Source organism: Trachurus japonicus, chromosome 8, assembly GCF_045865225.1.
Source record: "Trachurus japonicus isolate A0001 chromosome 8, Traja_1.0".
Classification (NCBI taxonomy): Eukaryota; Metazoa; Chordata; class Actinopteri; order Carangiformes; family Carangidae; genus Trachurus; species Trachurus japonicus.
Genome location: NC_140914.1, coordinates 32,221,673 through 32,234,431, shown reverse-complemented (window position 1 = coordinate 32,234,431; position 12,759 = coordinate 32,221,673). Strand labels below are relative to the sequence as shown.

The 12,759-nt window shown below is 42.1% G+C and overlaps 2 protein-coding genes across 2 annotated transcripts; both read left to right on the top strand.

The window, feature by feature from the left end:
• Positions 1 to 2,465: 2,465 nt before the first annotated feature.
• Positions 2,466 to 6,070, top strand: LOC146983774 (tryptase-2-like). Its single transcript, XM_085785221.1, has 5 exons — positions 2,466 to 2,539; positions 3,104 to 3,275; positions 3,956 to 4,236; positions 4,510 to 4,643; positions 5,731 to 6,070. The coding sequence occupies exons 1-5, from the start codon at positions 2,488 to 2,490 to the stop codon at positions 5,902 to 5,904; spliced, it is 813 nt and encodes a 270-aa protein (XP_085641347.1). The 5' UTR covers positions 2,466 to 2,487; the 3' UTR covers positions 5,905 to 6,070.
• Positions 6,071 to 7,604: 1,534 nt separating this feature from the next.
• LOC146983773 (tryptase-2-like) lies at positions 7,605 to 10,600 on the top strand. Its single transcript, XM_085785219.1, has 5 exons — positions 7,605 to 7,683; positions 9,234 to 9,405; positions 9,564 to 9,841; positions 10,000 to 10,139; positions 10,267 to 10,600. Exons 1-5 carry the CDS (start codon positions 7,632 to 7,634, stop codon positions 10,441 to 10,443), a joined length of 819 nt encoding a protein of 272 aa, XP_085641345.1. The 5' UTR covers positions 7,605 to 7,631; the 3' UTR covers positions 10,444 to 10,600.
• The last annotated feature ends 2,159 nt before the right edge of the window (positions 10,601 to 12,759 follow it).

The following is a 12,759-nucleotide window of genomic DNA, read 5'->3' as shown; positions in this document are numbered from 1 at the left end:
GACACTTGTCACGGTGTCCCACACAAACACGGCCCCACGGAAACAAAGCCGAGCCGGACTGGAGTTCCCGTCCGGGGGGGGAAGCTGCTGCTCGGGTTGAAAACCGGGAACTCTCGCGTTAATTTGTCGGATGCTTATTAGAATGAATAAAATGAATAAAAGTCAAATTGAATGAATGAATAAAAGTTAGAGGCAACTAAAGCCCGAGACGTTCATAAAACTCTGCATCACCCCTTTACAGGCAGCAGGGTCCAACCCCGACCCAGCAGTCTGTCAGTGTCGCAGTTAGTTTACACTAAAGATGTACAAGTTTTTTAATGCACCTTCTTCATGATCATTTCATTCAATACACAAATACTATAATTAGAGTAAAACAATAAAATTAAAAAATAAATGAAAAACGAAATGTAATGTTAGCAAATATAAGTCACTCTATGTAAAATGAAATAAAGTCGATATGATAGAATGCTTATTGTGTTTTTATCAATTACAGGGTTGCCAACTTTTGGTCCTGGGCTGGAGTGAGATTCTGTTAGCGGGGGGGCTGTCTATAATAATAATAATAATAGTAATAGTAATGTTTAATGTAGATTTTCTCTCTGTCTCTCTCTCTCTCTCACTCACACACACACACACACACACACACACACACACACACACACACACACACACACACACACACACACACACACACACACACACACACACACACACACACACACACACACACACATTATACCTGCAAACTGAGTAGAAGTGGATTAGGTGACAAAATATATCCCGTCTAGGGGGGTCTGGGGGCACCCCCCCAGGAAAAAATTGTGATTTTAACATGTATTTGAAGCATTCTGGTGTACTCTGAGAAGAAAATAAAGGGAAAACACAACATTTGCTTCAGATAAGAGGGAAAAAGCAGATCTGTGGTTCCTATCATTGTATGGCTGGAGTGTATGAAACTGGTCTAGTGGGGAGCTGTGGCTTTTGGCCTGGACCAGCCTATTGAGCCTATTAATATATGAAAGGACAGAACAGACATGTCCTGTGATTTTCAGTCTTCTACTACAGCCTGATGATACAAGTCAGGTCCTGAAATGTGTGTTTCTCTTCTGTAATAAACATTCTACATACCCATTCGGAGTTTGCAGGTATGGCCCACGTGCATGCATGCGCGCACGCGCACACACACACACACACACACACACACACACACACACACACACACACACACACACACACCTGTTGCTGCGCTGTCTCTCTCTCCTCTGCTCTCTGGACTGAGCTGCCTGGCTGTACTTTTGTGCTACCCAGTCTGCATCTTGATTTTATAGTTTTCAACGGACTGGCCCAACAGCCCGACCGCAGGCGTCAGTTCGAGCCGCGTTCAGTCTGAAAACATTCTCGGTCAGGTCAGGTTGTGTCTCGGGCTTCGCTCTCTCCCTCTTTCTTTTGACCATCGGATTCGGACCAAGTCGGGTCCAGGCTTCAGCACCCGCGGGTCGGGCCAGGTTAGATTTTAACTTTTAAGTCCGTGATTGTAGAGTGTAGAGATGCCAGTTGCCTCTGCGCACCGCCGCTGTTGGTGGGGGGTGGGGGGTCGCGGATCGACAACTCCCCGTCCTACTGTGCTGTGATCACAAGCTTGAGCAGCCGTCCAATCGACACGCGGATAAGCATCACGCACACCAATCAGAGAGCCTATTGATGAGTGCCAAAGCTTGCTTTTTATTTATTTATCTATTTTTTCCAAATCGCTTGATTTTGGCGTGAGAATTGTTTGAGTGGCGTGAGAGCGTGAGACAGGACCTAAAAGCGTGTGACACACGCCAGATGCGTGAGAGTTGGCAACCCTGCAATTATTTGAGCAGACTGTTACAAAAGCCTCACTTGAGGAGTAGTTAAAGGATAGAATGACTTGTAATGCAACAGAACAAGGAGGTAGTTTCAGACACAAATAATAACAAAATAATTCATAAATTAATAAAAGCAGCAATATTTCAGGTTTATGTTTTTATGATTCAGTTTGATAGCTTAACATTAGAATAGGCTGCTTTGTATTATAGCCTATAAGCTTTGCACTACTTTCATAACTATAACTTCATAATTGCACAAGGCAAACTTACGGTTCAAATCTTCTTTTAAAAGTTGTCATTCATATTAGTGATGAGGAAAATTCTGTCACTTTAGATCAGAATATTAATATTTGACTCAAGTTGAAAGGGTTAGGGGTTAGGGTTAAAAACATGTTCTTCATATCATTTCATATTGTATCATAACCTTTTTGTTCAAGGTGCTACAAGGTTGTTCTAAGTGTAGTGTATATGACATGTTCGGCCTTAATCAAAAAGTACTACATTAATATTTCACTTCAGAGTAAATGTGCGTTCCTTTGGGTGGTGCCTGCTGAGAAAGGGAGGACTGATAGATGATTAAATCTCTTCTGGTGTGTATATAAAGCTGCAGCAGAGCCACTGCTTCACTGCCACAGCCATGGCCTTCTGCAGACTCACCACTGTGCTGCTGCTGGTCCACATCACTGGAGGTGAGAAAGATACATGAGATTATCATTCTGAACTGATCCATCTGTATTCACTGTGTCAAGGTTAAGGTTAATGTTGTATAATTTATTCGTCTACTTATTTGAATTCATAATGATCAAATCTATTTGTTTATAGACAGATATAAACAATTTGAATTTACTTTTATTATGTGATTATTGGTAGATTGAAAAGTATGTACAAGGTGGCGTCAGTAAGACAGTTTTGTTTAGATGGCCTTGGTGGTTGCTGCTGTTATAGTGGTGCTGTTATTGTAAGTTAAGAAATTCATATTTTTCATACTGTGGTTCAGAGAAGGACCAAAACTTTAGTAATCTGTACAACTGTCTTTCAGCTAAACTTAACTGACTGTGCCTCAGATTTAACATAAGGCCAGGTAGTGGTATCAATATTCTCTTTTGACCCTTGACTCAACGGCAAATAACAACATTTCTCCAAATGTCAATCAGCTCCTGCAACCAAACCAGTGTTTCAGTGTTTGGATTTGGACAAAAGGTTGGAACATACGTACGTTCAGTGCTTAATAAGTTTCAATATTTCTCATGTAGGTTATGGAGCTGAGGTGGGGACCTCCATTGTTGGGGGAAAGGACGCTCCAAAGGACAGATGGCCGTGGATGGTCCACCTGAACATCACATCTGATGGCATCAAGAAGTGGCGCTGTGGTGGCACCATCCTCAACAACCAATGGGTGCTGACCGCTGCACGCTGCTGGGATGGGTGAGTGTTTACCTGCACATAGTATGTACATATACCGGTATATCAGCCGTCTGTAGTGGATGTGTGTTGGGTTTTTACAGTTAAAGGGATAGTTCACCCAAAATTCAAATTTCACTCATTATTTACTCACCCTCATGTCGACTAAGAGCTGTGAGAATTTTCAGAGTCCTCCGTTCCTTCTCTGAGTTACGGGGGGGTCCGTGCTGCAGTATTTGTCCATATAATGGTTGTCAATGGATACCAACTTTCTTCGTCCAAAAAGACACACCAAAAAACATCCAAATACCTCCATAGTGCTCGTCTGTAATGTCCCTCTTGTATTGAAGCCCCGACATGAGAAACTGTTCCGCCGGTCACTGCAAATCAGGAAGAGCAGTGAACTGAAAATATAGACTTATTTAATTTTTTATGGAACAATTTCTCATGTCGGGGCTTCAATACAAGAGGGACATTACAGACGAGCAGTATGGAGGTATTTGGATGTTTTATGGTGTGTCTTTTTGGACGAAGAAAGTTGGTATCCATTGAAGGAACGGAGGACTCTGAAAATTCTCACAGCTCTTAGTCGACATGAGGGTGAGTAGATAATGAGTGAAATTTGAATTTTGGGTGAACTATCCCTTTAATGGAGGGTTGGTCCATCAGTGCAGGAAAACTTAAACATGTTTTTGTGTTTCCAGGAGCCTCAGTCCTAATTACAGACGATCGATGGTTTGGGTCGGCGCACAGAGCCTGCAGAAGGCATCTGTCAGTTACCGTGGGATAAAGTTTGCGCCCATTTCTCACCCTGGCTACGGAGCTGTTGGCGACGGCTATGTCAATGACCTTGCCCTGGTCAAACTGGACAGAAAGCTGACATTCACACAGAGCGTTGGTGCAGTGGGTCTGCCCAGTGTCGACGACACCTTTGGCCCAAAGTCTGAGTGTTGGATCACCGGCTGGGGCAACACTGGGACTGGGGGTAAGCTCAGATAGACTGTGACATACTGAGATCTTCTAACAGGGTTTATACACTCTTTGTTTGTCCAAATCTAATAGACATGATGATGGTAATGCTTGTTCATTAAAGGGTTAAATTACCATAATCATACAGTATATTTGCCAGAGGATTTGTTAAGATGAAGATACAAATCATTTCTTGCTTCCTACACTCATTGTTCTACTACCACTACATGTAATTGTGTTTTTCACAATAAAAGTCTGTCTATATAATATCACCTGTGTGTTCCTGTAGTTCCCCTGCGTGATCCAGAAACCCTTCAGGAGCTGAAGATTAACATCGTCCCCGACAGTGTGTGCAAGCCACAGTATCCTGAGCTGACCTCTGACATGCTGTGTGCAGGGGGGCAAGGGAAAGATGCATGCAAGGTAGAGTTTTTTTTTGTTATTGTTTTTGTTTTGTTTTTTAAATTTTGGACAAAGTCTGGTCATAACAGAAACCAATGGACTGTTTTTATTCTGAATGTAACAAGTGGCTGCTAGGCGTTTTGGGTTGCAGCCTGTTAAAAACAAAAGTGCTTAGTGGAGCCTCCTGTTACATGTTAAATGTTGCTAGTTTGCCTGTTAATTTTTAATTTTGTTTTAATGTATTAATTCATCAGCAGGTGGTGCCATTGAAATATCTCTCTCTTTGTCCTGTTACTGACAACATTTTTCATTAAAGGGATAGTATCATTTTTTTTAAAGTGGGGTTGTATGATCTCCAAATAGCCCCTAAGTACTTTAATTGCAGTAGAAGACTCTCTGCACTCCTCCCGTTAGCAACGCCAGCCCATAATAGCCCTGCCCAGAGATTTACAACATACAGTGTTGTGAATGGACCCAAAGAAACGGCCTATTTTCGTGGCCTAACCAACTTACGTATCCCTCCGCCCAGGGTTAGCGCCCGCCGATCAGCAGTTGGTTAGGTCCAAATAAAAACTGTGTTTCTCCTGCACTTTGAAGGGCTGGAAAAAATTATATTATAGCGAACAATGGAACTGTGTATTTTTATTCAGGTAAAACCTCTTTTAGGCCGTGAAAATAGGCCGTTTCTTTGGGTCTGTTCACAACAATGTATGTTGTAAATCTCTGGGCAGGGCTATTATGGGCTGGCGTTGATAACAGGAGGAGTGCAGAGAGTCTTCTACTGCAATTAAAGTACTTAGGGACTATTTGGAGATCATACAACCCCACTTAAAAAAAATGATACTATCCCTTTAATACTGAACAGGTGTTTTGTACTCTACCTACTCATTTCACTTTTACTATTAGTAATATACATTTTGAATGTAGAGGTGTTGAATCTAATTAGTTCTCTTGGTTATTTTCGGTGAGCATCTTCTCCCACTGAATAACAGTTGACCTATTCCTCCAAAACTAACCCACTGAAAGTACTCAAACTCAACAATTGATGAACAATGCAAATTGTAAAGACTAAAACCATGTGTATGCGTGTGTTGTTTGGTCTCCACAGGGGGATTACGGCGGCCCGCTGGTGTGTCGTAGAGGCAGTGGTTTTGTGCAGGTTGGCATCATGAGCTATGGGAGTCCTAGTGGTTGTGCTGCAGGCCGCCCTGGCGTCTACACTCAGGTGTCCAAGTATCTGCGCTTCATCAATGACTACATCAACCGCGCTGAAGAAGCCTGAGCTGAGGTTTAAACCTGGTCCAGTCTCTTCACCTGATGAGCAGCGCTCCTCTTTAAAGCCTCTCTCCTGCTCTGTACTGTCAGTCCCTATGGTCCTTTATCCTGATTGTCTTCTGCTCTGGTTTGTTCAACCACATTCTTTTTGCATTAAAGCTTTGAAGCATTGATCTTAGTGTCTGTGTGTGTTGATGAATTCCTGTTCACAGACTTCAAGCACATAAACTGACATCTACAACCATTAACACACAAGATCAACAACTCCTATACCAATAGCTCCACTGATTACACCTATACATTTACATGAATAATAGACTCAATTACATATTTGAGACATTTCAACTGATTATACAAGTTATTCATTTATTTATTTTATTTATTAGTTTATTTGAAAAGGGACAGTGTACATCAATAAAACATTGTAAAAACAAATGTAAATGTACCCGAGTACAGCAGCATTCTTTAAAAAAGACAGCAACAATAAAATAAAGGTACAGTAACACATTCTATACACATTATTATATACACAGTTGACAGACAATTACATACATCCACAATTGTATCATGCTCTTATATAGCCTACTCTAAAAAACAATAAAAACTAAATCTGTATCAATGTTCACATTTCTTGGCATCGTGCTTGAAAGTTATTAAAAAAGATTTATCAAACTGATTCCACCTCGACTAGCTATAGTGTAACATTTCATTTCACGGGACGCTTCTCCTCCAATCAGCTGCTACTTCACCAGACAGCCCTCAGGTCCAAGCTACAGGCCCTGCAGAAGAGTACCCTCGGCCACAGCAGACCATAATAAGACGTCCTGCTGAATCCTCTTCTGTCCTGTTCTGCTGCTTGTTGTCATGTTGTTGCACTGCACCTTAATGTCCCAGTACAGTCTGTTTCTTTGTGACAATGACTGTGATGTTCATTTTGGGCAGAACAAAGTTCCTCTTGGTGACAATAAAGAAACTGTCAAACACTTGAGGTATAAAAGTTAAAGGGATAGTTCAACATTTTGGTAAAATTGGCCCATGGCCATAATCCCTATAGTTTATAGGGAGTAGGTTTGTTATCAAACTCATCAAATACACAATCCAACAACTCCAAAAGACTCTCGTGGACAAGTTGTGACCTGCACATTCACCACGCTATGAGATGATAACGGACGACAACGTTACGAGACAGAGTTGTTTTAGAGGTAAATTCATGCAAAACCGCTGATGGGAGTTCCAGTCGGGGGCAGTTCTTCAGCAGCAGTCTCTGTATTTCCCTCTAAAACAACTCTGTGTGGTAACGTTGTGTTATTATCTCATAGCGTGGTGAATGTGCAGGTCACAACTTGTCCACCAGAGCGTTGTGGAGTTGTTGGATTGTGTATTTGATGAGTTTGATGAGGGAAACCAAGAAATCCCATTAGCCTCCGTAGCGTAGCTCTGAGCAGCTCACGGCTCTGCTCTGTCATTCTAGAAATAGCTTGCACCGACAATTAAAGTTAATGAACCTACTGCTATGACTATAGGGATTATAGCAATGGGCCAATTTGCCAAAATGTTGAACTATCCCTTTAAGTATGTTTTGTGCAGCTGTTCTGTTTCATAGAAACCTTAAAGAAAATCTTCTGAAACATTGTTTGTGCAACTGGCCCCACCAAGGAAGGACTGATAGATGATTAAATCTCTTCTGGTGTGTATATAAAGCTGCAGCAGAGCCACTGCTTCACTGCCACAGCCATGGCCTTCTGCAGACTCACCACTGTGCTGCTGCTGGTCCACATCACTGGAGGTGAGAAAGATACATCCATCTGTATTCACTGTGTCAAGGTTTGTCTTATATGTTCTACTTATTTGATTTCATAAAGATCAAATCTAATTTGTTATAGACAGATATGAGTTGTTTGAATTAACTTTTATTATATAAAAAAACATGATTGAAAAGTATGTACAAGGTGGCGTCTGATTTTCAGTGCTCATAGTTTTGGCCTTAGTGGTTGCTGCTGTTATAGTGGTGCTGTTAAGAAATGAATATTTTTCATACACACAGACAGTTTTAAATTTTGCAATGACACTAAAATACAGACTACCTTTCTTTGGTTTAGTTTTAATTGTCAGTGGCAATAAAACACTGAAAAATAGCCTACATACAGACATTAAATGCAAAAGGGAAAATTTGCAAAATTTAGAGTGTAGTTTTGAGGGCTACACTGACCATTTGAATTCACATTTGAAGGAATAGTCTGAAATTTCTCTGAGGCAGCAGCGAGTAAATGACAGGTTATCTTTCTTATTCTTTCATTAGAAACACTTTTTTCATCAATAATAACATCCAAACTTGAATCCTCCTGCTCTCATTTGGTCTATCAGTTGAGCCGTGTGTGTGTGTGTGTGTGTGGCTGTGTGTGCAGATTAATCTACACTCGGAAGTGGAAGCAGATGTAGGCCCTGTAAACAGCAAAATAACAGTCTACTGTGATAAAATAGTTGTTAACCCCAGATTACTACAGACTGGTGATAGTATTAATCCTAAAACAGTATTGGAAGTATTGATACTTGAGTATCGATCCACACATCACTAGCTGGTGGTTGTTTGACTACTGGTGTTGACCTGACAGCTTAGTTTGGTCTTCCTTTGTCCAAATGGTACAATCTGCCTGTAACCTATTACAAATTTAAAGAAACAGACTTTTTTTTTGTTCTCTTGTCATAGTGGCATGACAAATATGTTAAATATAAAGCTACAAGCAGCAACCTGCTCGTATTGCTCTTGGGTCATCATGGTGCACGTGGCCACTGTAAGCCTTAAACCAAGTATGCATATCATTGATAGGCTACTGTTGTATGAACAAGGCAGTTGTTTCTTCCTGCGCTACTTGCCCAAGACAAATTTCCCTTGCGAGACAAATAAAGTTTATTTGATTTGATTTTGATTGATTTGCGTTTACAGGCTTTGTTTCACTCATGATTATGTTATTTGATCCCAGAGACACATGTTTGACTTGACTAAACCAAATACATAAAAACCTCTGTCTAAGGCCTTTATTAGCCTCTGCTGGAGAAAAACAGTCAAACTCCTCAAAACTACTGTCTAGTATCTCATGCAGTTATTTATCTGCATTAGGATGGACCAGTGTCTGCTCACTCTGTCCTGTTGTAATGACAGTGAGTGAATTCACTTGTGAAGGTTTTTTCTGTTTTGTTTTTTATCGCCGTGTGCAAATCAAGAGGAGAAAAGAGAGAAGTGAGATTACAGCCCATGTTGATGTCATCACAGTGTGTGTTTAATGTTTCTACCTTAATGCAGCCTTTAGAAGCTGTCATTGCTGCTCTGTTCATTAGGTTTGGATGAAGTTGAGATGGGCTTCATCTTTAGGGGGCAGGACGCTCCAAAGGACAGATGGCCGTGGATGGTCCACCTGAACATCACATCTCATGGCATCAAGAAGTGGCGCTGTGGTGGCACCATCCTCAACAACCAATGGGTGCTGACCGCTGCACGCTGCTGGGATGAGTGAGTGTGTGTTTGTGTTCTCCAAGTTCTTCTTTCTTCTTCCAGTTCCTTCACATGACCTCAACAGCCATGTGTAGTGGATGTGTGTTGGGTTTTTACAGTTAATGGAGGGTTGGTCCATCAGTGCAGGAAAACTAACACACGTCTTGTGTTTCCAGGAGCCTCAATCCTGATTACAGACGATCAATAGTTTGGATCGGCACACACAGCCTGCAGAAGGGAGCTGTCAGATACTGTGGGATACGTCATGTCCTTCGTCACCCTGGCTACGGAGCTGTTGGCGACGGCTATGTCAATGACCTTGCCCTGGTCAAACTGGACAAAAAACTGACATTCACACAGAGCGTTGGTGCAGTGGGTCTGCCCAGTGTCGACGACACCTTTGGTCCATCGTCTGAGTGTTGGATCACCGGCTGGGGCAACACTGGGACTGGGGGTAAGCTCAGCTGTACACAAAATAGCCAGAACAACATCGGTCACATTAGGATGAATAGATAAACAGCTTCTTGTTTCCCACACTCGTTGTTCCACTATGTAATTATGTTTTTCACAATAAAAGTCTGTCTATATAATATCACCTGTGTGTTCCTGTAGTTCCCCTGCCTGATCCAGAAACCCTTCAGGAGCTGAAGGTTCCCATCGTCCCCGACATTGTGTGTGAGACACAGCATCCTGAGCTGACCTCTGACATGCTGTGTGCAGGGGACATGACCAGAAGAAAGGACTTGTGCACAGTATAACATTTTAATATTTAAGTTTGATGAATGGAAGGAAGTAACAATGCAAACACAGACTAACAATGTGAATGTGTGTGTGTGTGTGTGTGTGTGTGTGTATGAGTGTGTTGTTTGGTCTCCACAGGGGGACTACGGCGGCCCGCTGGTGTGTCGTGGAGCCAGTGGTTTTGTGCAGGTTGGCATCATGAGCTATGGGAGTCCTAATAGATGTGCTGTCGTACCCCACCCAGGTGTCTTCACCAAGGTGTCCAAGTATCTGGACTTCATCAATGACTACATCAACCGCGCTGAAGAAGCCTGAGCTGAGGTTTAAACCTGGTCCAGTCTCTTCACCTGATGAGCAGCGCTCCTCTTTAAAGCCTCTCTCCTGCTCTGTACTGTCAGTCCCTATGGTCCTTTATCCTGATTGTCTTCTGCTCTGGTTTGTTCAACCACATTCTTTCTGCATTAAAGCTTTGAAGCATTGGTCTTAGTGTCTGTGTGTGTTGATGAATTCCTGTTCACAGACTTCAAGCACATTAGCATAAACTAAACTGACATCTACAAACGTTAACAATATCAACAACTACTCCTTCAACCAATGGCACATGATTGATTGATTGATTGATTGATTGATTGATTCATTTGTTCATCCATTCTATAACTGTTTGGTTTGGCAAATCAATAATAAAACCTTATGGATGACTGTAAAAGAATGGGGAGGAAAAATCCTGCCCTCCCTTGATTGTTGTCTTTATGACCAAAACTTCAGGACTCACCACGATTCAAAACTATCTGGGTTCTGTCATGTTCATCAGACCAATGACACCTAAATTAACCTCTATGGATGGAGGGAAAGGCAAAGGTATGGTATGGAGAAATAAAGAAATCCAGTCTGGGATCAAAGTGAGTGGATCTGCCAAAAGTGAAGAAGTCCACTCAGTTGGTTACTGAGTTGTGCATGACTTCATGCTTCTCATTACACTGCCGCCTATTAGGTCTGGTTTGCTCACAGTAGCTCTTCACAGCGTATTTATGCAGATTCATGTCAATACGAGTTTTTTATTATATATAGCTTATATAGACTTATTTAATTTTTTTCGGAAAAATTTCTCATGTCGGGGCTTCAATACAAGAGGGACATTACAGACGAGCAGCATGGAGGTATTTGGATGTTTTTTGGTGTGTCTTTTTGGACGAAGAAAAGTGAGCCCCGTTTGCTACCGTCATATGGCAACGCAGTGCTGCGCCGAGACCCCCTGTAACTCAGAGAAGGCACGGAGGACTCTGAAACTTCTCCCAACCTTTAGTCCACATGAGGGTTAGTGTTATGAGTCAGTCTGGTGGGATTTACGGTAGAGTGGTTGCTAGGGACTCACTGACATACACGTGAAAAGGGGGCGTGGTGTTGGGGGATTCTCTAAATTGTTGGCGGCTGCTCCCGCGAGAGGAGTCGGGACTTTGGGCTGGAAGGAGGAAGAAGGCAGAGCCCACGAGGAAGACGCCACAGGGAAAAGGCGACTCAACGACACCGAGAAGACTGAAACGACATCCACCACACCACCACTTGTTTTTCTTTTTGACCCACACTTAATGAACTGAAACAACGTAACAAAGAGCGGGCTGTCCGAGAAACCGAAGAAAGGAGACGGCCGGTGCCGACCACGGACAGGGCACGCGCCGCTAACCTGGGTGAGTTTTCCCACAACACACGTCGCCCCCCTCCAGATAGGAACAATTACACTCACCCAGGACAGTGACTACACTTACACGTCGATGCATCACGCAGGGACGGGTAAGGTTTGATGTTAGGTGCTGGGCTAACCTCTGGGAGGGGGTTTTTGAGTAGGTAGAGCCGAGGCGAGCCTAGCACCATAACAGTGAGTAGAAACTGAGTGAAATTTGAATTTTGCGTGAACTATCCCTGTAAGTGATGCTTCATTTCATGGACTTTCAGCTCACAGGTGAACACTCAGGATGCCAAATGCAAACTAGCTCAAAATGTCTTTGGAATTGTTCCGTGACAAATCTGCACATTTATATTTCTGTTGAGTATTTATATCCTTTTGATCAGAGCAGCACAATGATTCAGCTCTAGAAAAAACAAGCTAAATCATCAGTCAACTTGTTATGGATTTCCAAGTTCAGATAATGATGCCGTTGCATCATCAGATTACAGATAACACTTACTGCTGATTTAGATGCACTTTTTTATTTGTCTAATCAAAGCATCATCGCCAGTAAACAGGAAGCTGAACATGAGAAAGTTGGTAGCTGCTGAAGCAACGGACCCAGAGAGTAACCTTTCTTAAAACACACTGTTAGTATGGTCGGATTTACAAATGCTGAGTTTGAAAGCTACAACCAGCCTCGAATACCTCCTGAAATGCAGATGATGCAGTTTTTCTCTAACTCTATAAGAGTAGGGCTTGTAGCGCCACATTATGTAATAATGTAATACATTTTCACCTCATGATGTAATTATGTCACATTCTGTAATAAAATTCTTGAACGCAATATTGCCGCATTTTGTAATAAGTTGTTACATATTGCATCAGTTACGACAAAATGCAGGTGTTGCACTTTTTTCATGAAGAAAATGTAATAATTTGGTGCACAAATTACAAAATGCACCAAA

Coding starts and splice junctions, on each gene's coding strand:
- LOC146983773 (XM_085785219.1), top strand. CDS start 7,632: ATGGCCTTCTGCAGACTCACCACTGTGCTGCTGCTGGTCCACATCACT. Junction 9,406..9,563: donor GCTGCACGCTGCTGGGATGA/GTGAGTGTGTGT, acceptor TTGTGTTTCCAG/GAGCCTCAATCCTGATTACA. Junction 10,140..10,266: donor GAAGAAAGGACTTGTGCACA/GTATAACATTTT, acceptor TGGTCTCCACAG/GGGGACTACGGCGGCCCGCT.
- LOC146983774 (XM_085785221.1), top strand. CDS start 2,488: ATGGCCTTCTGCAGACTCACCACTGTGCTGCTGCTGGTCCACATCACT. Junction 3,276..3,955: donor GCTGCACGCTGCTGGGATGG/GTGAGTGTTTAC, acceptor TTGTGTTTCCAG/GAGCCTCAGTCCTAATTACA. Junction 4,644..5,730: donor AAGGGAAAGATGCATGCAAG/GTAGAGTTTTTT, acceptor TGGTCTCCACAG/GGGGATTACGGCGGCCCGCT.